This window comes from Volvox carteri (assembly GCF_000143455.1).
Source record: "Volvox carteri f. nagariensis unplaced genomic scaffold VOLCAscaffold_13, whole genome shotgun sequence".
Taxonomy (NCBI): domain Eukaryota; kingdom Viridiplantae; phylum Chlorophyta; class Chlorophyceae; order Chlamydomonadales; family Volvocaceae; genus Volvox; species Volvox carteri.
In genome coordinates this window covers 1,917,868-1,944,641 of record NW_003307556.1, presented here as the reverse complement: position 1 = coordinate 1,944,641, position 26,774 = coordinate 1,917,868, and the positions used below count along the sequence as shown (strand labels likewise).

General features: G+C 61.0%; 4 protein-coding genes across 4 annotated transcripts; 1 reads left to right on the top strand and 3 right to left on the bottom strand.

Moving 5' to 3' along the window:
* Positions 1 to 318: 318 nt before the first annotated feature.
* On the bottom strand, positions 319 to 1,472 carry VOLCADRAFT_59193 (uncharacterized protein; the record flags this gene model as incomplete). The annotated part of the gene is made up of 2 exons (XM_002949165.1): positions 319 to 624; positions 1,221 to 1,472. Coding segments are annotated over 2 exons (558 nt in total), but the record flags the coding sequence as incomplete, so codon positions are not given.
* A 2,932-nt stretch (positions 1,473 to 4,404) lies between these two features.
* On the bottom strand, positions 4,405 to 8,548 carry VOLCADRAFT_89688 (uncharacterized protein; the record flags this gene model as incomplete). Its single annotated transcript, XM_002949164.1, has 5 exons — positions 4,405 to 4,629; positions 5,490 to 5,702; positions 5,904 to 6,055; positions 7,166 to 8,128; positions 8,476 to 8,548. The coding sequence occupies 5 exons, from the start codon at positions 8,546 to 8,548 to the stop codon at positions 4,405 to 4,407; spliced, it is 1,626 nt and encodes a 541-aa protein (XP_002949210.1).
* Positions 8,549 to 9,122: 574 nt separating this feature from the next.
* VOLCADRAFT_117148 (uncharacterized protein) lies at positions 9,123 to 12,231 on the top strand (the record flags this gene model as incomplete). The annotated part of the gene is made up of 3 exons (XM_002949287.1): positions 9,123 to 9,296; positions 9,627 to 11,030; positions 11,485 to 12,231. The coding sequence occupies 3 exons, from the start codon at positions 9,123 to 9,125 to the stop codon at positions 12,229 to 12,231; spliced, it is 2,325 nt and encodes a 774-aa protein (XP_002949333.1).
* Positions 12,232 to 14,395: 2,164 nt separating this feature from the next.
* On the bottom strand, positions 14,396 to 26,397 carry VOLCADRAFT_89686 (uncharacterized protein; the record flags this gene model as incomplete). The annotated part of the gene is made up of 13 exons (XM_002949163.1): positions 14,396 to 14,420; positions 14,573 to 17,229; positions 17,473 to 20,406; positions 20,923 to 21,036; positions 21,450 to 21,575; positions 21,999 to 22,220; positions 22,876 to 23,004; positions 23,487 to 23,732; positions 23,773 to 23,931; positions 25,069 to 25,593; positions 25,869 to 25,970; positions 26,078 to 26,138; positions 26,282 to 26,397. The coding sequence occupies 13 exons, from the start codon at positions 26,395 to 26,397 to the stop codon at positions 14,396 to 14,398; spliced, it is 7,416 nt and encodes a 2,471-aa protein (XP_002949209.1).
* Positions 26,398 to 26,774: the final 377 nt, after the last annotated feature.

Sequence of the window (26,774 nt, the reverse complement as noted above, 5' to 3'; positions counted from 1 at the left end):
CAACAGAAGGAAACTGTAGTAGTACGTCACGACGTACATAGACAGCGTGGGGCTCGCGTCCAACCCCAGGGTCGGCGCCGCCGCCGCCGCCGCAGCAGCAGCAGCACCCACCATCGCGGTGCCACTACCGCTCCCACTGGCCCCAGCCGCCGCCGCCGCGGCCGCCGCTGGCGGCGGCAGCGACCCGGAGAGGGGGGACCTGTAAAACCACGACGACACCCGCGATGATATGTACCGCACGTCGTACGTGTCGTGGTATGCGGCCACCTCAAACGCCCAATCCTCTGCTTTGTCCTTACCACCGAAGCGGTACATCATGTACCAGACACACGCGAGCCAGTGGCTTATCAGAAGCATCCCCATAAAGAGCTGTATGATGCGAAAGACTTTGGCATTTTTGAAGCTGTCCAAGAAACGCAGCAGGCGGCCCAGCCGCAGCAGCCGCGGCGCCTTCAGGAAGCCCAGTGCCGCCAGCTGGGCGCTGCTGGCTTCACCATGCGCGCTCTTCAGCGCCCCCGTCCACAGCACAATCGTGTCGAAGGGGATGGTGCCAAACAGGTCGACCCAGAACCAGGCCTTCATGTAGTGAGCGGCAAGGGTGGCCGAATCGCGAACTAGCTCGCCCTGTGTGGACGATGGCAAGGAGGAAGGGGGGGACACGGACAAAAGTCTGTTTCGGTCGGGAACCCAACAAGTCGCCCGAGGGAGGTGAGAGGGTATTTGTCAGAGGGCCCCGGAAGACACAGGACACAAGCGGCGAGAAGAGGTGCCCAGGGGATGGAGCAGCTAGAGTTACTAATGCGCGCCGATGTGTGCCCTCCTTCCCCCTCCTCCGCTACACGCCGCGCCGTGCCCCTGCCCGTGTCGCCCTCTGCCCGGCTCTCTGCTCCGCGCCAAAAGCCCGTGCACGCGTGCTTGCGTCCGATGACTCCCTTCTGTCCGCCTCTCCTGCGGTGCTCCTTCTTTTGCATAAGAACAAGCCACACGCCATCGAGGACAAAGAATATAACTATCTTCCAACACGCACGCGCATCAACACTCTCGCACTCAGGGGTCCCTTGGCCGTGTCCTCCGAGCCCTTTTGACGCCCTCACACCGTCACTAAAATGAACACCACAAGCCGCCCCGCCCCGCCCCGCCCCACTTTGTCCCCAAATCGAACCTCCATCCCGCCACCGCCGCTGCCACCGCCGCCGCCGCCGCACAACCATACGACCTACTTGGTGGTTGTGATACGCCGTACGGAAGTTGACGAGCAGGTCGACCGCAAAGAGTGCAGTAATGACATATCCCAGCACCTGCCACTCCGAGCTGCTTGGCATGCCAAAGCTGACGCTCAGGGGAACTGTAACCGCTGTCCAGACCACCAACGCCATTATTAGGACGTCCCATGCACGCCGCGATATCTCCTCCGGAATGTATATAGGCAACACAGCATCAATCGCGCCCCTCAGGTGAAGGATGCGGTGCATCAGATCGGTGCGTTCAATGTGGTTATTGCTGCACCACACATGGTGTGCCTGGCCTGCTGTTGCCGCTGATGGCGCCACCATCGCCAGGTTCCACCGCCGGCGTAAATGCTGCTGCTGCTGCGGCTGCTGCTGCGGCGGCGGCGGCGGGTATGAGTCCCGCCAGACATGCTGCTCGGCAGCCGACCGCCATGCGGCGGCGCCACCATGCAGCGGCAGCCGTCCCGGGGTGCCAGCAGTGATACTGCCAGACAACCAATTAGCCACCACAGCTGTGGAAGTCCTGGCGTCATACCGCGCGCCACCTCCTGCGCAATGAGGTGATGGCCATTGAGAGTTTTATACAATGCCGGCGGCCGGATGCCTTTGGGGGGTGGGTTCGTGCCATGCGGGTCCGAGCGGGCGGATAGCCTTGCACAATGCTTATATGGTTACCCGCCTTGCATCTTAGCAGCTGGAAATACGTCCCTTGTTTATTCCTGCTGCTTGGGTGCCTGACTATGATTGCGTGTAAAAATTGTGATGTCATCTGTCGTTGCTTGGCTACTAGCATCCGTCCCTGAATTTGCATCATAAGGTGGCATAAAGCACGCAAATTGCCGCCCTCCGCTGCCGGGGTGTCGCACCTGCCCTCGTGAGCAATCTCCGCCGAAGCAGCAGCTTCCTGTCCTCCACAGCCGCAGCCTGCGACGGTGATAGGACATCGCGGAAGCGGTCTTGACGCCAGGAAGAGCTTCAGGTAACTGTCGGATTGATGAGGACCCTAGGGGGCACGATCCAAACCCTAAGGGAGGCGACAATTGCGACATGCCGGAAAATGGAAAAGCGCGGGATGTAGGCCGGTATTGATAGTGCCGGGTTTGTGCGGACTAAGCGAACCGAGATCAAAACCTTGCATACCTGCGGAGGCGGGATCCCCTGCTTCGTGGTATACTGTCCATCTGCTCGCTCCTGTTCTCCAAAAAAGTTGGACTGACGCTTGGCCTCCTCCTCCTGTTCCGTTAAGGTGGGAAAAGAGAAGCTCTAATGATTAAGATGACTTCTGCAGTAACACATGCATCACTGTGTGCAAATCCCACTTAGAGTTTTTCACTGCAAGCGTGGCTTATGCCTGTTGTGCCTCTGGCCGTGTTGACCAAGCCAGTCTGCCCTGGACCCTGCCGCGGTAGAAGAAAATACTCACGAATTCATCAATGGCAGCCTCAAACTGCGCTTGGTGAAGGAAGGCCACCGAAGCAGCCATGTGATGTCGTTGATATCGAGCCCTTTAAAAGGTACCGTTCCATTCCTCCTTGTTGCCACCCGCCATAAAGTTCAATCCCCTAGTTGACTTGACTCTTGTATATGAAAAAACTGTGGAGATTCAGGGACGGCAAGGCGCTGACGTAACTGGCATAAAGATTCCTGCGCTAGAAGTTTTGATGAAAAACATGGTGTAAGATGCACAGATGCACACATGTTGCAGCACGGATGTGTGCTACGGAGGCGGTCTTTGCTAAAATTGCAGCACGCCCTAACACCAAAAGACACATCATGATGAAATCAGCATGATTTCAAAGTTTAAAATAAAGAACATTGACGTCCCCCTGGTGACAGGGTTACAGTTAGTCAGGAAACAGTACAGTACGATCCTGTCGTGACCCAGCAGTTCTATGCGTTGAGCCGTTGGGTTGTGTTCAATAGGGGATTACATCCAGCATATCATAACTTAAACGATTTCGAACTTTACGCAATCTCTCAATTTGGCCGTTAGCGTGCGGGCTTGGATCGACGCATGAAGTTCCATAGCCTGTCCGCGACAGCCTTTCAGCTTGCACTCAGAAAACCCGGCATAGTTGTGCGTAATAAAGACATTTTTCACATTAGCTATCTAACACGGACGGAAAGGTGTTTTGGTGTAACACCAAAACAACAGTTGTAGCTGAATGTACATCTCCTCTCTAATTACCGCTTTTGGAAACGGAGAACTTTAGATGTTGGGAATCTAATTTATACCGCTTTCATAGTGTATCTTCTGGCGATTTGTGTGCTGTTCTCAAGGTGTTCGGTCTCTCTCCAAAGGGTAAGCCCACATTATCGGTCCTTACTCACCTCTGCGTGCAATCCAAAAATCAAAATGCCCTCGCCTCACTCCTGCCTGTAGTACTAGCTCCAGCCCAAATCTAGCCAGCCGCTGAAGGAAATGCCAATATGCTCCATAATGTTTTAAACTGAGTTTGTTAAACCCTTTTTATCATTGGGCAAGCTTTGACGGAATCGTCTCGGGGCATTTCACCTGTAGATAGACACGGCAGTCGTTTTGTGTTCCTACTATCTCATAGGCGCTTCGACAGGAATGCCTCGACGGACGTGCGATAAGCCAAACGTCGCAGAACTTTCACACTAATTGAAACTGCTTTCCTTTTTACAAATAGGAATGGCTGGTCGCAAAATTTCCAGAAGTGCCAAGATCGATTTCCATTGTCGCACTCTTCTGTACGGCTGTCGAGGAAAATGCGCCATACGTGAACACACTTGCACTCAAGAAAAGGCTCCCTCTCCTCACCCCTTTAAAAAATATTCACAACTCTTAGTAAAAGGCCCTGAATTGCATATGCGGCAAACACATATGCCAATACGCGGGCCAAACGACTATACGGAGGCCCCTTCTAGTTACCAATCGGCGTGCGCACACATGCTGATTCAACTTATAAATCCCAACTTATAGCTCCCAGCCTGATGCCCACAAGCGTCTTCTTCCTCAACATTTTTTCACGCGGTGATTACAGCTCACTTCACGAGAGCCACTACCCGCAGGGAGTGAGGATCGGGGTCGCTCCGCAGTCCCACGGATGCGACTGCGACTGCACACGTGCGCACACACGACAGCCAGAAACTCGGCACTCACTCAGATCAGGAAAAAGTACTTGTACGGCAACCTGTACGGCGCGTCGCCTCAACCCGGTCCCGCTTGCTCAAGCCATGCCAATACCCCCATAGAAGCCGCCAGGTCTGAGCCGGTGACCAGCCGCCGGCGAGTCGCTACGAGTCGCCGCAGAAGTGCGGGCTCAGACAGCAGCTCGCGACCGTAGCGGGCCAGGTGCGCGGAGCCCGCTGCCAGCTCCGCCCGCCGCGCCGCGGCGCTGTCGGCGCCGTGGGCCCTCCGCGCCACCCCCGCGGCCTTCAACAGAGAGGGCGGCAGAACGAGTGAGAGTGAGATGGAGTGAGGGAGAGTGAGGGTGAAAGTGAAAGTGAGAGTGAGAGAGAGAGAGTGAGAGAGAGAGGGGGGAGAAAGAGAGAGAACCCATCATCTCTTCATCTGCAAGAAACACACACAAAAAAAATTGAGAATTTGCCCACGTCCCAAGAACGAAAGAAAGAGAGGATGAAGGCAGAAAAGAGTGCACACGTAGAGCGGGGAGCACAAGTCGATAATGCCCCTCTGGTTGAGTTGAAGGGTGTGGAAGCCCCGTACAGGCACAAGGCGCTGCAGGAAGGCCAGGAAAGACATGACCAAGGAAAATCCTGAAGCGGAGGCGGTGTGCATGTGTGTGAGTGTTATTGCGTGTATGTGCGTGTGTGTAAATGGGTGGGCGGGTGAGTATGTGCGGGTGCGAACAAGTGGCTGAAGAAATGGATGAACACGTGCCACTACCGGGTACCCCACGGGGTGCACCGAGGTAGTGCTGAGACCATGAACATGGACATGGACATGGACATGGACATGGACATGGACATGGACATGGACATGGACATGGACATGGACATGGACATGGACATGGACATGGACATGGACATGACCCAATGAGTGTACGTAGGTTAGGAAGAGGTGGTGGTGTAGAAGGTTCGAAAAGGCCGGGAAGTCACGGGGAGTCTCGGAATGGGGAAGAAAGCGGCTGTGTGCGAGTATGTATGTAATGACCTGAGCCATCTGCGTATGTGTCACGGGGAGCTTGAAACAGGTGAGGGGAGATATCGGGGGGTCGGGGATTCCGGGATGCGATGGTGCCGCTGCCGCTGCCGCTGCGTTGCCTGCCGTACCTTGACGGCTGCCGTCACGTGGCTATCGCTGCCGGGTGCTACAGCCTCCAGCACCTCCGCCGCGAGCTGCTGCAGCTGTAGCCGCCGCTCCGGCGTCGTCTGCTGACTCAGCTCTGCCAGGTCGCATATCAGTCGTACAAGGCCGTACACAGACGCCAAGATCACTAGGCGGCCGCGTGGTGGCAGCTCCAGGAAGGTGCACGAATCCTCTACCTGCGGGGCGATCGATCGACAGACAGACAGACAGACATCTGCAAGCATGCGTTTTGACATAAGCGATGATCTTCCTTCCAACAGCCAATCAGTCAGGTAGACGGACAGACAAAAAACAGACAGACAGACAGATGCGCATACATACACACAAGGCCACTCCCCACACCCCCATCTCCTGCACTCCCACTCTGCCACACGCACCTGACCAAGCAATCCCTCCATCCTCGCCAGCAGCGCCGCCTGCTGCTGCCGCGGCCGCGACGCCGCCGTCAACGTCGCGTGCGCCGCCGCTTCCAGCTCCGTAACCAGCTCCCCGTTAATCCGCCGCAACAGCCCGCGATCTGGCGCCACGTCTGTACGGAAACGCCCCCCGCCGAACACCGCGTCCAATACCCCCTGAAGCAGGCCCCCACCGCGGCGGCCCATCAACGCCGCCGCCAACAGCGCATCATCCAAAGCTGCGTCGCTGCTGCCCCTGCTAGCACCGCTACTGCTGCTATTACTGCTGCTACTGCTACTGCTAGGGTCGCTGCTACTGCTGAGGGTTCCTGAGTGGTGTTGGGCTTGCGTTCGGTCTGTCTGCTGCAAATGCAGTTGTGGCTTCGGATTCCGGTTTGTGTTCGGCTGCGGTTGTTCCAGTTCGCGATATCTGCGGGTGGGGAAGTGGTGGTCCTCCAGGGCGCAGCGGGGGCATGTGCACAAGAAGCCGTGGGAGGCCCTCAGTCTCGACCGGCGCTCTACCACGTCCTTAAACACACCTGGCGGGGCGGGGCGGGGCGGGCCGGGGCGACCACCGGCATGAGGACCAGGATTAGAATCAGGGTTGCATGTGTGTGCCGTGTGTATATGTGCTGCACCTTCTGGAGTTGCGTCACTGCGTTAGTAGTAGTAGTAGTAGTAGTTAGTAACGCAAAGGATGAGGTGTGTACGGAATTGATCCGAGCCGTACAAAAAAGACCGGAGGGGACATGAAAGGGGCCGTAGGCAAGGGGGAGGCTGGCAAGTACGTAGGATGGAAAGGCAGGAAGGGGGATGGGCAGCACCGGGCGAGCGGCTCATCACGTGTTTTGGGTTTCAAATTTTCCCCTTTCCTCCCCCATCACCCCTCCCCCATCCTCCCTTCCCCATCACCCCTCCCCCATCCTCCCTTCCCCATCACCCCTCCCCCATCACCACCACCCCTGCAGTATCTCCCCTGCAGTATCTCCCCTGCAGTATCTCCCCTGCAGCATCTCCCCTGCAGCATCTCCCCTGCAGTATTCTGTCCCTATACATTCATGCGGGGTAGTATCCGTCTATCTCTTGGAGTGTCAGCATCACTCGTCCGTCTGTGGTTCGTCTCCCCCCCCCTCATGCCTACTGCACCACCACCACCACCGCCACCCACCGCCACCACCACCGCCACGCAACACCAGTCCCACAGCCCTCCCGCGCCGCCCCCTGCCGCTTCCCGCCTCTTTCACCTGTACCCAAGTACGACACCGTCAGCTCCTCGCCTTCCATCACCGCCCGCCCTGCGCGTGCATACGCCACACCGCCCACCACCAGCAGCGCCGTGTTGGGGCAGCAGCTGTGGTTGAGCAGCGCCACCTCGGGCCACAGCCCCACACAGCTCACGGGAGGGACTTCCAGAAGCTCCTCCAGGACCGGGTCTTCGTACGGTTCGCTGTAGCTGTAGCGCCGTACCAAGTCCGCGACAACGCCGCCGCTGCCGCCGCCGCCGCCGCCATAAGTGGCGGCAGTGGGAGTGGCAGTGGGAGGATGGATGCTGGAGATGGATGGCGAGATGCCGAAGAGCGCTGGCGGCAGGGGGAGGGCTGGCGGGTTGGAGCTCGCAGCGGCGGCGGAGGCGGAGGGTGAGGACGTGGAGGCAGCAGCGGCAGCAGCAGCGGATTTGGGCCTTGATGCCGTCGGCTGCTGCTGCTGCTGCGGTGGCGGCGGCGGCGGTGCTGTAACCAGCTCCGTCGCCGTCTGGACCTTCTGAGCCTCGGCAAGAAGCGACCGGGCGCGATGGAGGAGGAGGAAGAGATCTTCCAGTGCGCCGTCGGGCCGTGCCGAGGTCGCCGGCACCTCTGCCGTTGTAGCCGCCGTGGATTCCGACGCGGGTTGTCCATCCTGTGCAGCCGCTGTAGTGGGAGCGACGTCGCCGCCGCCGCCGCCAGGCTGCTGCCTCGCCACCGCTGCCGGCGGCTGCAGTAGCAGCGGCGGCACAGCTCCGCTAGTGGCGGCGCAGCAATCTCCCAGGAGCAGCAGCCAGCGACGTTCCAGGACTGATAAACGCGGCCAGGCCTGTCGCAGCGCCTCCGCCAACTCGTCGTTGGAGGGCGCCTCCCCGGGAGTGCCGTACAGTACGGCAATGGGCAGGGATACAAGGAGGAGTTCGCCGACGGTGATGTCGCGCGTGGCTCTCCAGCCCAGGCCTTTGCCTGGCGGCGAGGTGTTAGGCGACGTAAGGCGGGTGTGGGACGGGGGGAGATGTAAGGGGACTTGTTAAGCGGGCAGAGCTCTGTGGGTGGAAGGGTGGTGGTGGTGGGGGCCAAACAAGGAGAGGTTTGGGGCGGCGTGCGGGGCCGGATGGCGTGCGGGTGAACAGACCATTCCTTTCATGTTCTTACTGAGACTTTGCAAACAGTAGCAGACCGGACAGGACTGGAAGTATCAAAGAGACACAATAACGTGGTCCAATAGTATATTAATTGTGTCCGTGAGCCGCTTTCGCTTTCGCTTTCGTATCCCGGGCAGCTGGGAGGCAGGCTAACCTGTACAGTCGTACCTGGCACAATCTCCAATTGAACGGGCCCCACTGCTTGCCTATGTTTGTAGGTCTGGCTTGTGTAGAGGCTCATTACGGGCAAAGCCGTGTTCGCCGCAGGGGGGCCTTCTTCCGTCGGGGTATGGGCTGGGGCAGAGTACGCAATTGCGGTTGAGCCCAACTGCTTCCGGGCCGATACAAAAGACCGCCCTCCACGATGGAGAGAAAGGTTATAGGCGCAAGCGAGGAGTGAATGGCTGTGCCTTCGGACGTGAGCGCCGGGCTGCCTCATTTGCGGTATCGAAACACGTTTAGTAACAAACGAGCTTCAATGTACGTCCAAGCAAGAATATTTTGAGCATGTTCACAAAATTCATTCGGTCCATGCTATTTCCTTACTGTTGCGTCAGGCGTGTGCTCTAGGTGTAATTTTTGCGCCGCAAGCCGTACTTGTGCGCCCCGGTCTCGCGGTCTCCTCCAAGGATTAAGCCCAAATCCTTTGTCGATCATTTTCACTTCTTGCAATGCTTTCGCCGTTTGGTCTATTCCTGCAATGAACGTGTGCTTGTTACGATGTGTGTTCAAAAACTAGTTCGCAGCCTGACCAGACCAGTCTTGCCCAAAGCTCCAACCCGCGCATAGGAGTCAACCTTTCCTTCCATATAAGGATGTATAGGCGGGTTGGTACTGTTGAAAACGGCGATGTCCAGCACACTCACGGTCATCACCTACTCACGGAGGAGCACATCAAGAAGCTTTCGGAACATGCCACCCACTGGGCAATAATACAGAGGTTTGAGGACAGTGAAGAGGTGCGATTTGCTGTGGGTTTGCACCAGGTGGTGAGTTTTAGCTTCCCGTACGCGGGCTGGGGAAGATGGCAAGAGGCCAGCTTGTCGGGTGTTACCTTCACCTCTGCATTTGCACCCCACATTCGCGTATCTCAGAACGCATCTAAGCACCTTTGCGTTGCGCAAAACCTGGATCCATGCCGAACCGTCTTCTCAACCTCGTGAAAAACCCGTCCTCACCTGGGCCGCCTTTCACCTGAGCCGTCCTCACCACAGCTTCACCATACCCTACACAACCAACGCGCCACCTGACTCCGCACAGTTTGGACAGCAACCCTACATCCGCCACATGCCTGCGCGCACTTCTCCCAACGTGCGCAGGTCTTCACGTACAACCTGTTCAAGAAGGAAGGGCTCACCAGCCTGTTCCAAAACGGCAAACTCCACCGCGCCACACTTATGGCCGGACTCAAACTCTCTCGCTCCCCTAAGGAGCTGGTGCCTGGCTGCTTCTTCCGCTCCTTAGACTTCCTGCTCCAGTTTGTGGAAGCAGGCTACGTGTACCGAGCGGTTACGGATAAGGAGCTGGCCAAGGGCTTTCCACCGGCAGGTTGGTGCCGACCGCCCGTGGTTTCGGAGCGTGAAGACGCGGAGGCCATGACAGCGGCGGCGCTGGAGGGAGCGAGCCCGGAGGCGCTCGCGCAGGCGCCGGCCACGGACCCAATCCGTCTCTTCTACGCCAGCGGATCTTGGTGCTGCCTCCGGTCGTACAATACGAGCGCCTCGTCAGTGCGCGTCGACGTTGGCGTGTCACCCGCTGAGCTGTACGACTTGTACTGCCAAGGAGCCTTGTCGGAGTATCTGCCGATGGTGGGTATGGTCGAAGATTGCCTGCCAGGCACCACCTACGCACCGGCATGCGTGATGCTGCCGCTAGGCGCGCTGCTGTACATGCACGAGCATGGACGGCCGTACCTGCCGTTGACGCTGAGCGAGCTGCGGGAAGTACGGAGTGGAGGCATCATGTCGATTGCCGTACGCCCTGAGGCACGGCCGATGCGGCTGCCGCCAGGCGTGTGGCCGCGGGTGTACGACGAGCCACAGAGACCGGGTATGGAAGTGCCCGAGGCGCTGGCGGCGACGGGCAGATCTGGGGCCGGCGGCGGCAGCGGCAGCGGCAGCGGCAGGAGCTTGCAGACGAGCCGGCCAGAGCCTGCCGCGCAGTTCCCACCGCCTCAGAGATCGGCAACGGGGGCAGCGAGGGGGGGCCCAAGCAGGCAAGCCGCCGGCGGTTCAGGGGCAGGCGGCGGCAATTCGGCTGCAGCGACGGCGCCACTGCCGCCGTCAGAACCTGAGCCGGATCCGATTCTTGACGACGCTTCGCGGTGGATCATGCCCAAGCCCTTCGATGTCCCGACGACAGTTCCCCCCGTCTCAACTGACGCCACGGAAGCGGGCGGTGCCGGAGGCGGCGGAGGCGCCAACGGCCCCGCGGCTGACGGCAACAGTAGAGCCGACAGCGGCGACGCTGCTGTCACCCCCGCCACGGCCGCCGCGCCTGTGTCGGCAGCGCTGTCCCCTAGTCCCTTCTTGCAGTACAATGCTGGCGTGCAACCGTCGTACGAGACGCCGCCGCTGCGGCTTTTCCTGGGTGACCGCGGTCAGTCGGGCCTTGCAGCGAACTGGTGGTACGTGGACTCCGAAACCAAGGATATCAAGGGGCCGTACAGTCCGGAGGCGATGATGCTGAGCTGCATCACGCCCTGCCGCGAGGTTCATGATGAGGTTCGTCCCGGTCGTGCCCCTCTTGCTTTGTTAATCTGCTATGGCCGGGGCCCGCGCAGAGCTTTGTTTGAACTGGGGGGGAGAAAAGGCTTGATGACACAAGCAGTGTGTCGAGGTCGTTGCGTTGTGCATGTGGCATTTGCGGATATAGCTACCATTGCTACCATATTTCGGTTGGGCTTCCAGTATCTCCAGTATGGTGATGCAGAGGTGTCTCCCTGCCTAGGTTTTCTTATGTGCCCTTCTTTCTAGGGTTTTATAGAGGATAAAAGGATCTGATACATCATGCGAGCACACGATCCGCCTCCCTCCCATCCTGTGATATACAGTACGTAGGTTTACCCCCCGACATATAGCTGCTCCATTCGGTGCTGATCCCTGCCCCCTTCTGTCATGCCCCTTCCTGGCCGCGTTTTGTGTGTTCATGCATACGAACATATGTACATACATACAGACCCCGGTGTGTGGCACGGACGCCGACGTACGGCCGCCGATGCTGCCACCCCGCGCCGCCTTCCTACCCCTGGGGGATTTGCTGCGGGACGTCAGCGAAGGCACCTATGCGCTCGTGAGCCGCGTCGAAATCGTGTCGCCGCTGGCACGCAGCTTTTTGGGCAACCGAGTCCGCCAGCCCAAAGCAGCGCCGTCACCGGCGGCGGCGGCGGCACCTGGGCAGACAGCGCCCGTGGTAATTACGGTGCAGCCGCAGCAGCCGCAGCAGCAGCCGGCAGCCGCAGCGGCGGCGGCGCCTGTGGCGGTGTCGGCGGCGCCGCCACCGGCAGTGCCTATCCAGGTCGTGGCGGCGGCGCCTTCAGCGCTGCCGCCGCAACTGCCGCCACCCCAACCGTCCTTGCCTCTACCGGCTGTACCTCGACAGTCTCAGCAGCAGCAGCAGCAGCCAGAGGCAGCTGTGGCAACAACGTATTCTTCCGTCCCGACGGCGGCCTCCGTACAGAACGCCGTGAAGGGGCTGCCGCTGCCGCACTTCATGGCGACGCGACCCCGGCCGGTTGCACTTCCCGCCTTGGCGGGTGCCGCCGTACCGGCGTACACACTTCCCGGTTCCGTGGTCTACATGCCGCAGTACGGCCATGCCGTACCGTACGGCGGGCAGGCGGTCATGGCGCAGCCCGTGTTTAGCAACGTTGTGATGCAGCATGCCGTGCCCGCACAAGCACCGCCTCAGCTGCCGCAGAAATAGCCAACAAAACCCCGCGGTATCATGGGGGGGAGTAGCTAGGGATGTAGCAGATACAGCGGCAGTAGCAAAAACGTTAGCGAGCGATAGATGCGGTGGTGGCAATAGAAGTGGCAATAGTAACTGGAAGGTGGCCGGGTCAAAGCGACTCCACCGGGGGGGCCCACTAAGTAAGCTGTAAACCCTAGTATTGCACCATGAGAGCTGCAGCACACATCTCGGCAGTAGCTGCTGTAACGGTTACTGCTGCTTGTAGGATGGTGTAAAGATGGGCATGTCATCAACTACGATGATGATGATGATGATGATGATGATGGCAAGAGGATCACCCCAGAGCATCGTGGTCTTTCTGGGGTTTTGACGCTCTTGCACTGCCTGGCGGCAGAGGCACCCGGGGCCCCTTGTGTTGTCCCAAAGCCGTGCCTTCCCCTCTGGCAGCCGACCCCTGCGCCTGCCCGCATGCCTGCCACCCTCGTAAGGCGAATGGAAGGCAAAAGTGCTTCCTCAGGTCGGCCTTTCTTGCCTCTCTCTTCCTGCCCCACCGCCCTTTCCAGACGCTTCTGCTGGTAAGGGGGAAAGGGTGGCTCTGCACCGCCTCCGTACATTGGCGGGTGTACTCATCGTTGTGGTGTGTTTAGCCGGGGAGTAGGGTTGGGGAGTGGGGAGGGAGAGTGGCGGGAGTGGGAAGACGAGGACGCAGCGGTGCTATGTGGGACGAGTATCAAGGCGGTGCAGTGCTAGGTACAGAATGTTAATCAGAGGCGTGGGAGCGGGCGTGGGATTTGAAGAACAGCATCGCCTTTCAGGCGAGACTCAGCCTGTGCCATGTGGGTGACGTGTGGGTGACCTGGACGTTAGGTAGTGTTATGTAGATGGGGGAAAGGGACGGTCAGTCTTCAGCTTAGGGATTGCTTTCGTGAATTCTCTTGAGCCATCGTGGCCTTTCCGTACACAGCAAGCAGATAATTAAGGGCAGAGATAGTGCTGCGTGTTGGAGGTGGCGCACTCGCACATTTGTGGGACGTTTGTGAGTCAAAAACAATCAGTATATATTATCTGTATATGCATGGTGGGCGCGGCTGCTTTTTATCACGAAACAGACCGCAGAAAGGTGTTAACATGTGTTGCTGTTCGACCATCGTCGGCACTTTTGATAGCCGCAACTCCAACAACATTTCACAGCAGCAGGTCAAGCCGGAACTAACGCCGGACCGCCGGCCTTACCGCAGTCCATGACAAACACGTCCGCAGTGTGCCTACTAATACACCATACAGACGTACTTGCATTTGACCATGCATGGCACATCTTCCACCCTGATAGCTGGGCTAAGAAGTCAGTGCCTTTAGCCATCAGAGCCACAGAGCTTTTAGCATAAATTGGATACTATACCACCGAAAGGACATAACCTCTTAACGTCTCGAATAGCTAGCAGCACCACGTTGTATCGTCCTAAGCCGTGGTATATCTACCAAAGAGCACAGGCTACAGCCTATCCCAACCCAGTTGAAAGGTTTTCTCCCTCATCCACCCCGCCGCGCCGTAAAGCTCTCCCCGAATTTCCTTATAAAACCAGAAAGTATGCCTGCCTGGCTGAGAGACTGACTTGACTGACTGACTGACTGACTATGTCTCTGCACGCGCGGCAGCGACGCGGCGAAACCCCCCTCCTGCACACCCCCGCACGAGAGAACCGGGCGTGAGCGACACACGGACTGTTGTGTACCGTACTGCGTGAACTACTTCCCTACGTAGGAAAAGGCGACGCCGCTGCCTCGCCATCTTGACATCTTCCTACTCCTCCTCCTCCACTGCCGCCGCCGCCACCGCTTTTCCGATCTCCCCCACGCCGCGTTCATCACAGGACATACATACATGCATACATACACACATACATACATACATGCAGCTTCTCGTTTTCTCGCGCTTTTCTAGGAGCACGCCACACAGTCGCCTCGAGTTCGCACCTCTGTCGGGTCCCCCCCCACCCACGAAGAAGCATCCGCGTCATCAGGATCACGCCGTCCGGGCTGCCTGTCGGCGTGATGTGTCCGCAACCCGGGGCTCCTCTCTGCCAACCTCACTCTTGTGGCCACTTAGCAGCACCCCATCATGCCCCTGAGCACCCTGAGACTATAAATCCACCAGTAAAACACGGGGGGCCCCACCTCACAGCCCCGGTAGTACAGCAGAACTGTGGGAGCAGCAACAGCAACAGCAGTAGCAGCAGCAGCACCACGCCTGCCACAATACAGAGCCAATAACATTACAGACGGCTACAGCTACCACCACTATCAATCTGAGAATGCAAAAGGAACAACGCCGTCCGAGAGAATTGGCCATCACCTGCGGCCCTTGCCGCCACGACCGTGGCCACCGGGGCGACCACCACCGCCACCACCACCGCTGCCGGCGCCGCTGCTTGCGCCGCTACTTGCGCTCCCGCTCCCGCTGAACCCCGTTCCGCTGGGACCACCACCACCACCACTGCCACCACCACTACCACCGCCACCAGCTGATCCAGTACTGCCGGCCGCCGCCGCCGCGTCTGCTACTGCTGCTGAGCTCGCGCCGCCAGCACCGCCGCCACGCGGCGCAATTGCCGCCGCCTTGCCGGCAGGCCCTGTGAACCAGCTCGCAATCGGCGCTGCCGAGGCCGCAACGGCTTGCTGCTGTGCTGGCTGTGTACCAAGTGATGAGTGCGAGTGGGAGTGGGAGTGCGAGTGAGCGTGCGGGGGCCCGCTGAAGGAGCCCGGCGCCGGAGACGCCTGGGGACCGTGCGGCGGCCCCGCCATCCCTGGAGGCATCATACCGGCACCGCGGGCGCCAGGCATGGCCGCTGCCTGCGCGGGATTGCTGTACATGCCGCCGCCGGGAGGTACCATCATCGGCGGCCTGAAACCGCCGTACGGACCCGCCGGGGCAGTGCCGTACCAGTCGCCGTACGGACCTGCTCCAGCGCCGGGATAGCCAGCGTGGCTGGCGCCGAAGGCGGCGGCGGCGGCAGCATGAGGCCCCATGCCAGGTGAGTACATCACTCCCTGACCATGGCCGTACGGCACCTGCGGCGGCATTCCCACCTGACCAATGCCCATGACGCCAGCACCCATCGGGGTGATGGCGCCTGGACCAGCGGCCCCGTACATCATCGGCCGCGCGCCACTAAGGCCTGGTGTCGGCTGCGTCGGCGTCGGCGGCGTCCCGTCAACACCTGCAACGCCACCGCCATTGCCCGGACGCCCTGCCGTCACCCCGCCCATCGAACCCGCAGCAGCAGCAGCAGCAGCAGCAGCAGCAGGAGGAGGAAGAGGACCACTGACCAGCGGGACCATACCGCCGGGGGCTGAGTTGCCGCCGCCGCCGCCGCCGCCGCCACCAGGCCCTGCGCCCGCGGCGCTACCAGGGCCATCTCCATCAGGCTCCCGACTATTAGCAATATGGTGGTTCTGGAGCATCCGTTGATGGTTCCGCTCATCAACGTCGTCATCAAAGAGAGACGCCGGGAATTCAGGAAGTGGCTCCCGCTTCGCCTTCGCCGCCACCACCGCCGGTAGCGGCTGATGAGGTGCATCAACTACGGCAACGGCGGCGGTCGCAAACGCCAGCGGCCCCGCCGGTGGGCCACACGGTGGCATGAAAATTGACCCCCCCACGGCAGTGCCGACGGGTCCGTTTCCCAGGGCCTCAATCGCCTGCGAGAGCTGAAGCTGCTGTGCCTCCGCCATGGCGGCCCAGGGGTCGGTCCCCGCGTGACCCAACCCGCGCCAGTCTGGTCCGCCGCTGCCGCCGCCATCCATGCCGCCGACCGCGCCGGCGGCACCGCCGGCAGGGCCGCCCTTCGCCGCCACGCCTCCGTCAGCAGCCCACACATCTCCGGCGAACAGCGCCAGGGAGGGACCATGACCTGGCTGCCCGAGCATGCCTGAATCGTAACGTGACAACGTCTGATGAGACGCCGTACGACTGAGGAGGCCACCGGCGGCAGCAGCCGCAGCTGCGGCGACACAGCCGCTTGCGTCCTTGGCTTCGTCTAGGACCGACCCCGCGGCTGCCAATGCGACCTCGCCAGCGCCGCTACCGTCACCGGCGGCACCTGCAGTTGCCGCTAGCGAGCTGCTGCGCTCCATCAGGCTTCCCAGCGCCGCCACCAGTTCACCTGACGGGGCACGAGCCATTGCAGTGGCCACGCCGGTGCCTAGGAACGGCGCTGTGACAACGGGCCCACCGCCCGAGACGATGGCTCCGGGCGGCGCCGCCGCTGCGGCATGAATTGCGCCGGTCGGTACCGAGCCCATAGGGCCCGCCGGCGCAGCGCCCAGGCTCCTGCGGAGGGACCCCGCCGCCGCTGCCGCCGCTGCCGAAGAGTCCATCAGCCCGGGCCCACCTGTCCGCGCCGTCAGCTGCTGAACGTCGACCGGCATGCCGCCTGGCGGCAGCATCGCTGCTGCCGCCATCTCATTGGACTGCGGCCAGATGCCTTCAGCGGCCACCGCGGCGGCGGCGACGCTGCCGCTGCCAGCCGCGTGCAACTGCCCGGCGGCGCCTGTACCGCCAATCCTCAGAGCAGTGACCTGGTTCACCCGCTCACTACCCCCCAGCATGAGCCGGTCGCCTAACGCCCCCACGCCCACGCTTTCCTCGAGGCCTTGGTCCACCACCGACAACACCAGGTCCTCCATCTCTGGGGTGGCCAGGTCAGCGACGGCGGCGGCGACCATCGGCGGCGGCGGCTGCGGCGGCGCCACCAGCGCACCGGCGGTACCGGGCCTGCTAGATCCCGCAGACGCCGTGGCCGCCGCCGCCGAGGCCGCGTGCATAAGGCCTGACAGGCCTGCCGCCGGCTGCGGCTGTGGCACCGTTGCCGCCACCGCTGATGTTAGTACTGTCGAAGCTGGGGAAGGCTTGCCGCTTGGCGGCCGCGGTGCGAAACCTGGCGGCGGTGGCGGCGGACGAACTCCCGATCCTAGCAACTGTGGCAAGTCAGGCAGCGGAGCTGCTGCTGTCTGCATGAGCGTGTGCAGCGACGGCGACTGTTGGAAACTACCCAACGCTGTATTGGTAAGGATAGGAGGCGGCGGCGGCGGCGGAAGCGACGCATTAGCCGGCGGGTTGGGTTCGACCGAGGACGCAGACGGCAAAGCAGCCGTCGACTGCTGTTGCGGCTGCTGCTGCTGCTGCTGCGAACCAGCCACTCCCGCCGCCGCCGCCGCCGTTGCTGCTGCTGCTGCCGGAACCAGCTGCTGCACCTGCGGTTGCGTTTGGGCGGAGCTCAAGCCGCGAGGGCTAAAACTCAGCGCTGCCGGCCGCAGCCCGCTGGTGAAACCCGCAGCTGCCGCCGCCGAGCCAGCACCAGCTCGCCCTGCCGCCGTCGCTGCCGCTGCCGTCCCGCTTCCGGTGCCGCCGCTGGTTGTGGGCGCAGGTGACGACGTGTGGCCGCCAGCGTGCGTACGGCCCGGTAACAAGCTCGCCGGAATCGTCAAGTAAGCCGGGCCCGAACACTCCGCGCCGCCATGCTGCTGCTGCTGCCGGGACCCACCGGAATGCTGCTGCTGCTGATCGGCGCCACGGCAGCGGCTACTGCCGCCGCTAGTGCTACTGCTCGACACCACGGATGCCGAGACCGTGATCACCTTGCCACGCCGCGTCTTAGTAAAGGTGATGACGGCGGGCTCAGCAGGTGCAGTGGCGGGGCCCGGCGGTGGAGGTGGCGGCGGTGGCGGTGGAGCCGCCGGTGCCGCCGCCGTTGGCATGGCCGTCGCCGGCGCCTCAGCAGAATTGGATGACGCCGGCTGCGCTGCTGCCGCCGGCGCCACGACGGCCGTTGGCTGCGCCACGGTCGCTGCCGCTGCCAAGGGTTCCACAGGTCTTGCCCGGAACTTCACCTTGATGGGGCTGATCATCACGGACGCAGCTGCGCCACCGCCGCTAGGCGCGACGCCAGATGAAGCGCTCGTAACAACAATGCCCGTCGTACCATTCACAGGCCTCTGAGTACTGGAACTGTCGGCAGCGCTCACCGCGCCTACGGAGCGCACCGGGGGCCTGTTGTTGTTGTTGTTGGTGGTGGTGGTGGTGGTGATGAAAGTGGTGGTGGTGGTGGTGGGCGAGGGCGAGGGGGGTGGCTGAGCGTTGGCCGCCATCGCGGCTGGCCGTGCTGGCATTGGCGATGATGGCGGCGGCGGCGGCGTCGGTGTGGCCGCCACCTGCTTGTGCGGATCCTCCTTTCCCAGCGCTAAGTCGAGGGAGCCAGAAGCAGCCCCACCAGAGGCAGTCAGCGTTGTCGCCGCCGACGATGGCGCGAGTGGTGCTGTGACGCCCGGCGCGGCGGCTCCCACCGATTGTGTTAGGATCGACGGCAGCGGCGACGGTGGCGGTCGCGATGTCGCTACCGGCAGCGGCGACGGAGGTTCCGCAACCCCTTTCACTGCTGCTGCTGATCTGATGCCGCTTCCAGACGGCTGCTGCGGCTGCTGTGGCTGCTGCAATAGTGCCGCAGCTGCAGCGGTAGCGCTCTCCTCTTTCGCCCCTTCCGTACTCGGCATCGCAGGCGATCCGTGGCCCTGCTCGCTGACCCTGACCTCATCATCCTTCGGAACGCCGTCCTTCGGCCCTGCTGCTGCTGCTGCTGCTGCCGACACCAACGAACCCACGGGCCGGTCACCCTGCTGCTGCTGTGATTGTTGTTGCTGCTGCGGCGGCGGCGGCGACGGTAGCGACATCGGTGGTATCTGCTCGTCCTGCTGCAGCGGCTGTGTGGCAGGTTTGACAGCCGGAACCTCATCCCCACCGGGCACCTGCGGCGAGGATGTAGACGAGGAGGCAGTCGATTCACCGCCGCTAGAGCTAGATGACGGTCCCGACAGGCCCACATCGAAGGTGGTGGTGGCACTGGTACTGCAGTTGCCCAAGCTGCTGCTGCCCGCGGAACGCTTCTCCTCAAGGGTCGTGCCAGTGCTGCTGCTGTTACTGCTGCAGCTAGCTGTTGAGCTGCCGCCGCTGCCGCCACCGCCGCCACCGCCGCTGGCGGAACCTGTGGTGACAGGTGGCCGCACGGCCGCCGACGGCGGCGGCGGCCGCTGTGCTACTGCCGCTGCCGCCGAGCTCCCGCCACTACGCGCAAAAATTGGCAGCACCGGCTTCGGCTCGACGGGGGCTGCTACTGCCGCCGCCGAGGAGCAGCTGCTACTGCCGCCGCTTACCGAGCAGGTGGAGCTCGTGCTGAGCCCCTTCTGCTGACGGGCCCGCTCCCTTTCCCGTGACACCATCTCCCGCAGCCCCGCGCCGGCGTCGACCGCAACCAGCGGCTCCGCCGGCGCCGTCCCTCCCGTCCCGCCACCGCCCTCCCCTCCCCCTTCACTCCCGCCTGCGCTGCTGCCGCTGCCGCCGCCAGTACCCGTCGCCCCCGCCCCCGCCGCCGCCGCTGCCTCTCTCCCGCCACCGGCCTCCCCTTTGTCCCGATCTGATGCAGGCTGCCGTCCCGCCGCCTCACCCCGCCTCGCCTCCTTCTTGCTAAGCCTCCCTTCCTTCTCCCGCTCTCGCTCCCGTGCCGATCCCCCTCCCCCCCCTCCCCCTTTCCCTCCGGTCGGGCTCCGAGAAGACCCGCCGCTGCCGTTCCCACAACCCCCTCCCCCCCCTCCTCCTCCGCCTCCACCCCCACCACTGCCCGCCCCAGCCTTCTTGTTGATATGCTGCAGCAACAGTCCAGCAATCGCGGCGCTTCCCTTGTCCAAGGCCGCATGGAACGCCGAGCCATCCGCCGCGTTCTTCAGATCAAACACGGCGTTCTGCGACAGCAAGTACTCCACTATCGCGCCGTGGCCGTGCCGGATCGCCAGGGCCAGCGGCGAGTTCCCGCCAATAGTCGTCAGCCCGGAGACATCAAGCTGCTGCTGTTTGCGCTTGGCCTTCTTGGACCCCAGGTGCCCTTCCGCCTGCTTCTTGGCCTGCGCATCTAGCGCCTCCTGGGAGACGTACTTGATGGTGTGCAGGTTGAGTGGCGCGCCCGCGTTGACTAGCAGCCGCGTGACTTCCAGGAAGCCCGAGCAGCCGGCCTGGTGCAGCGGCAGCAGCCCCTCGAAGTCGGGTACGTCCAGGTGGGCGCCCTTGGAGCCCAGCCAAGCAGCCTCCGCCAGGCGGTTGTAGCGAATGGCCTGATGGAGCGCCGTACGGCCGTCGTAGTCCTGTGGTCCGAGGTAGGTTGGAAAGGGGGGGGGGAGGATGAAGGGGGTACACCGGTACGGGTATGTGTGCGGGTGTTGTTGTTGTTGGGCGGATATGAAGAGGGGGGTTGTGTGCGTGTGTTTATGTGGAGAGCGCATGTGTGCATGTGTGTGTATCTGTGGGGGTGCGTGTGGTGAGGGGTCCGTTGCGGCAGCACAAGGGACCGGACGCGCTGGGTCAGAAAGCACGCGGCGTCTCACACCTTGCTGCCCTCCTCCTCCTCCTCCTCCTCCACCTGCTCCTCCTCCACCTCTTCATCATCATCCCCACCCAAGGTCAATTCTTCGGCCCCGGGGACGCCTCCCAGAGACGTCCCGAACAGCCCTTAATGACCCCGACCTAGACCCCCAAAGCCCCCAGGTCTAAAATCTTATATCAGATTTCAAATCCCCGACAGTGGGCAAATTTCACTTCCCCCTCCCCCCACCAGCCAACCCACGGGCCCCAGCCCTATAGTGCGGGTCCGGGTTGTCTACCTGCCCGTCCAGCAGCGCCCCGTGTTTGAGCAGCAGCTCCATCACCTCGATGCAGTGGGCCCCACCAGCCTGCACCGCGCGAACCAGCGCCACGCAGCCAATCTGCTCGCGAACCTGGTGTGCGTGCGCAGCAGCAGCAGCAGGGTGGAAGGGGGGGGGGCCCGGCAGAGGGAGCAGACAGGGCATCATCATCATCATCATCAGCAGCAGCAGCAGCAAGAGGGGCGGAAACAAAACACACCTACAACTACGTGACTACGAAGACGATGGAATGAAATTACAGCTGCAGAAGTTCAAAAGTTCGCAATCTCCTCTCTCCCTCTCCCTCCCTCTCCCTCTCCCTCCCTCTCTCTCCCTGTCGCCCCTTCCCTCTTACCCCGCCAGCCCGCTGCGACCTCGTTGAGCTCATCTTCACCCCAGGGCGCCCACACGGAGAGCACCTCCCCGGCATTCCCCCACCCCCACATCAATCTACCACTCATCACACCACCAACCACCACACCACTGCCCCGGCCACTGCCACCCACCAGTCTGCTGGCCTCCGTCTCCGGCGCCCGTATCTCCAACAAGCTGTTGCAGCTCCGACAGGGGCAACCCAGGGCCGGGTAGCGCTGAGTGCGCTTCAGCATCTGACACATGCGCTGGTAGGCGGACTAGCAGAGGACAGCACAGGAAGCAGCAGAACGGTGGCGGGCGAGCGGGCAGACCGGGCGGGGGGGGGGAGGGGCCACCATATGACAGAATTATGACTAAAGAAGGAGGAGGAGGAGGAGGAGGACGTCGTCAAAAAAGGCAAATCTCATTCAAAGAAGTGGTGGGGGCGGCAAAACTACCAAAACCCCACTTCAAGTTCATCTACTTGAGTTGGAAAGATGAGGCGGCGAGGTGGCAAGATAGTCCTCTTCTTCTCCCGCTGTCGGCCCTCAACAAGGCGTAGAAGGAAAGGACTTATCGTAGCCATCCATGATGGGACACCTGGGGGGCAGCTTGCTGTCCACCACATCGATTTTTTTCCCAACACCGCCACTGTGTTCCCAGCCCCCTGTTGCTCCCCCATCCCCGCCCCAGCGCCACACCTGAAACCCACGCTGCATCTCCCCAAACCGCGGATCGCCTTCCAGCAGCGCCGCCACCACCGCCGGCGGCTTCGCATGATCGAGCGCGTAGTCGTAGGCTGTGTAGCCGTCCGCGTCAGGCAGCCAGGGGTTGGCGCCCGCCGCGAGCAGCACCCGCAGCGTCTCCGCGTGGCCCTTGCGAGCCGCGTGGGGGCAGGCCGAGTACCCCGTCCCTGCCTGGTCCTGGCAGGGGGCCCGGAATGGGAGAGGGAGGAGAGCGACATACAGGAAGTTAGGAGAGGCTGAGACGCAGGAAAAGGAACGGATTAATGGCAAGGGAAGAGCAGGGCAGGGCAGGGCAGGGCAGGGCAAGGCGCCAAACAAAGCGTCAGCGAGAAGAGAGAGAGAGAGAGAGAGAGAGAGAGAGAGAGAGAAAGAGACAGACGAATCGCACGCGTGGGCGCGAGGTGGGGTTATGTTATTTTTTTATCAGCTTTACAGCGGTGTTTTATTCTCGCGTGGGAGGGAAAGGGAGGGCGCTCATTTCGACCACATCTCGACACCCACGACTACTGCTGCCACTGCCCACCACGCCGTTCCGGGCAAGGGGACCCTTTTCCAGTCCCCAACGGCCGCCACCACTGAATCCGCATCCACACGCATCCATACACATCCACACGCAACTCCTGCAACTACCTATCAGCTTCCATTGGCGGTTCTCTTACTCACTCCCTTCTTCCCTCTTCCTCCTTCTTCCCTTCCCTTCACGGGGGCAGTAAGCCCATAAACATACACACATACATGCACGCACACACGCACACGCACACACCCGCCCGCCCCCTCCCCTTTCCCAGCGCACACATGCCGCACCACACACCGGTTGCCCCCGGGTCCCCACCTTGGCCCTGCTGCCCTCCTTGGGCGGCAGATCTGCCGCAGTGGCCCCCGCAGCCAGCAGCAACTCCACAAGGCCCACCAGGTTGTTCTCCACCGCGTGCCATAACGGCGGGTCGCTCGCGTAATCCAGCTGGTTCGGGTCGCAACCGCCGCAGGCCCCGCAAGTCAGGCTGATGCGGCAAGTAGTAGTAGTGCCACTTCCGCCGCTGCTGCTACTGCTGCTAGTGCTGGCACTGGCGGCTCTGCCGCCGCCCGACGGAGAGCTGTAGCTGCCGCTGCCGTTAATACCACCCTGGCGGCCGTTGTCGTTACTACTGCTACTGGTAGTGCTTGTGGCGGGGGTTGTTGTGGTGGTTGTGTTATCACAATTGACTCTACGGCAGCTCCCGGACCCGCTCCCCCCGGATGAAGCCCTGCTACTGCTACTGCTACCACTGTGTCCTGATCCTCCTCCAGAAGCCTCGCTGCCCCGCTGCGGGCCGTTCATCACACCAGATGTAGCGGCATTACTGTTATCATTAACAGAAGCAGCAGCAGCAGCGGCAGTCGCAACAACAACGTGCCCAGTCGCATCTGCTGCTTCCAAGCCCGCACCCCCACCCCCACCCGCACCCGCGGAGGGAGGAGACCCAAGTCCCGGTTCTTGAGCTGATCCGCTGATACCGCAAGGCCCACTACTGCCACCAGAAGAACCACCGCGCGCTGCCCCTCCTGGCCCTCCTGCCCCTCCTGGCCCTCCTGACCGCGCTTGCTGCTGGTGCAGCCCAGGCGACCCCACAGCTCCCTTTCCTCCTTGCTGCTCTTGCCAACGCTGTTGCTGCTGCTGCTGCTGTTGATGTACTGCCTGTGGGAGGCTGCCTTCCAACCCCACGGGGCCCCCCCGCAGCAACAGCTTCACCAGCTCGACATGGCCGTTGGCCACGGCCGCATGGAGGGGGTGCTTGCCCCACTCCTCGGGCCCTATGCTGGTGGACAGCTCCGCGCCCTGGTCCAACAGATCCAGAACCTGGGCGCAGGATCCCGCCAAAATGGCGTCCCACAGCCGGCCCTGGAGCTCCTGCAGATTCAGAAACATGATGTAACGTGTAACGTTATGATGACGCGTCAAGAGACTTACCAAGGTGTGAAGCCTTTTATGAAAAGCGTGTGGTGGTAATGAAAGAGTCGATGTGTTTTTAATAAGATGTGCGGGCTAGGGGTGAATTTTGGCAGTCGAGGGAGGCGCCTGACTGGAGGTGTACGCGACAGAGCAGGGCAAGCCGCAACGCAGGCAGTAGGATTAGATGAGTGGATTGGACATTTGGACACTTAAATGTTTATAATGCATGTATATACACATATACATGTGTACATACACGTATACTCTTCTCACTTCGTTGGCGTTGCGTCGGTAAACAACGCAGCACAACAAAGCACGGGCCGAAAGCGAGAGGGGTACGCCGATCACCGCAAATGCGGGTGTGGCTTGCTCTGCTGGTGGGACAGCAGTCTGGATATCCGCGAAACGGCGACGTGGCATCGAGCCAAGGACGGTGCCACCGGTGATGGGAGTTACAAGGGGCACGCAAGGGCCGTCCGAGGGCTGACGTCTGTCTCGTCCAGGAATTGAATTACATCCGTTCCTCCTCCTCCTCCTCCTCTTCCTACTACTACTACCCCCGCACTAGGTATGGTCGTGAAGCGCAAGCGCAAGCGTGATCATGCACGGGTATGGGTATCGGCCACAGGCCACATATGTGTGCCATATGTCGACCCTCCCTTTCCCGCCATGTCGTGTAATGAGCTGAGCCTTTCGGCCCCACCCACCCCCCTCTCTCTTTTGTTCTTGTGAACCCTTAAGTTTTCACCCCAAACGAACTTCCGCAACCTTCCCTTTCCGTGATTCCTCCTCCTCCGTATGTATGTATGTCGGTGCTCGCAGGTACGCATTTCCAAAGGTTACACGCCTTCCTCCCTCTTTTCCCCTCCTTCAGAACCTTTCCTCTCGAGAGTGTACTCGCCATCCCTCACGCACCCGCGCCTCCCACAGCCCAAATTGGCTTTATGAACTGAGGCTAGCTGCTTAAATCACATTCCCCCAGCTGTGTCAGCTTTGCTATGAATAAGATGCAACGACGGACGGAAAGCCCTTCCCGCGTGAAGTCTTTTTTTTGATATTTTTCCTTTTCGATATTTAGGACCCGTAAAGCCTCACCTGCCGGCTGTACGCCAGAATTGTGTCACCATCCGCCAGCGCCTTGCTTGTGGCGGTATCGCCCTGCTGGACTTGCTTGTACGTGTACGAATATAAAAAGCCCGTCTGCTCGTAATCGAGGCCCCGCCAGGCACAGAATGTCTTAATTAGGACTTCCATGGGGGTGCTGATGTCGTGGCGGAAGATCGGAAACGTCTTGTAGCCATATTTCCAGTCCGAAAAGTAAAATTTAATGAAGCGCAGGCTCTTGGCCTGGTCTGGCTTGCCAGCCGCCGCCCAATGCTGCTTGCAGGCGGCTTTGTAGCAGTAACAGAAGAGCTGCTCGCCGGTCTTCAGGCCGATGCTTGCGGGTGAGGCGTCCAGGTCGAGAGCTATGCCTCCGTGATAGAGGTCAGCGAATCCGGTTTCCTCGCCTAGCTGCTTGCAGAACGCCTTAACGACGTCTGAGAGAGGGTGGTAGGTGGATGCCGTGATCGATTTGCTGTTACCAGCCTGGTCTTTCAACGTCAACTCAATTGTCGGGGCCTGTGCGTGTGGTGAAGGACGTGTGTCCATTTTAAGGAGGGGTAGAGCTGTGAGCGGAGGGGGCACTTAAGAAATGGGAGTAGCAGCGCGCCGACGCCGAGCGGTGTAGACGGCTACTAGAGACTGAGAGACGACGTGTGCAAAGGGCGTTGGGAAGCTGCCCGTGCCATGTGGCGGGTGCCCCTGCCGTTCTGTTCTGTGCGTCGGCACAGGTTTCGGCCGTGGACCGTGGGGCCGAGCGCTTTGCATGCTGCTGACCATCCATCCCTACGCACCTCTTTCAGGTGAATCAAGTCCAGCATGCTTTTGTCTGCCAGCCGGTAGTCCTCAACACATTTATGCGTGAGGGCCACTTTGTTTTTGACGACCAGGATCACCTGCGTAGCATTGCATTCATGTCCACCGTCTGCGCTTTGCCGGTGGCCGCCAACTTACTCGGCTGGGAGTCTCCATACCGCTTCCCCCTACGACATTAGCACGGTACCTGTGCGGGGTCCAGCTTGAAAAACTGTACGCTGCTGTCAAACACCTGGCTCATGAGGGTCCTGCAGCAGACCGGTGTAATTACAAAACAGCAAGGGAGACCACATCAGGAACGGACCTGGGCCTGTATGGGTGATATATTTACTTTGCTGCAAAGAAGGATTTTACGTCAACCAGTGCCCACAAATTGGTGCACCGCGCTCACCGCTTGAAAACGGTATATGACACAGCTCGCTTCTCGCCCCCCACACTGCACTGGACTGTGATGGTGAATTTGACCCCATCGTCCGACTTGGCAGCGCCGTTCGAGGAAGTCGCCATTAGTGTGCACGAAGAGCGCAGCAGCCCTCAAGCTACCAAAATGGCTGATATCAAAGTTGCGAATCTGTATGATATACGTACTACTGGCAGGCTGCTGTGAAGTATTCACTGGAGCCGGCTTGCGTCTAGAAAGCCGTCTACCACCCCGCCTCCACGCCAGTAAGGGATACAGCTGCATAGGAGCCCTGAGGCACTAATTCTTGCAACTTCTTCTTCTGCATTTACGATGTGCGCCACAAACGGTGGCGCACCAAAGGTACTCCTTCCCTACAAAGCCGCTTCAATTGCACTGGGGGCATGAGAAGACATATACATAGACGCTACCGTCCTATTTCCAAGCGTGAACGCAGAATTCAGCTTCCTCACTTTAGGGTACG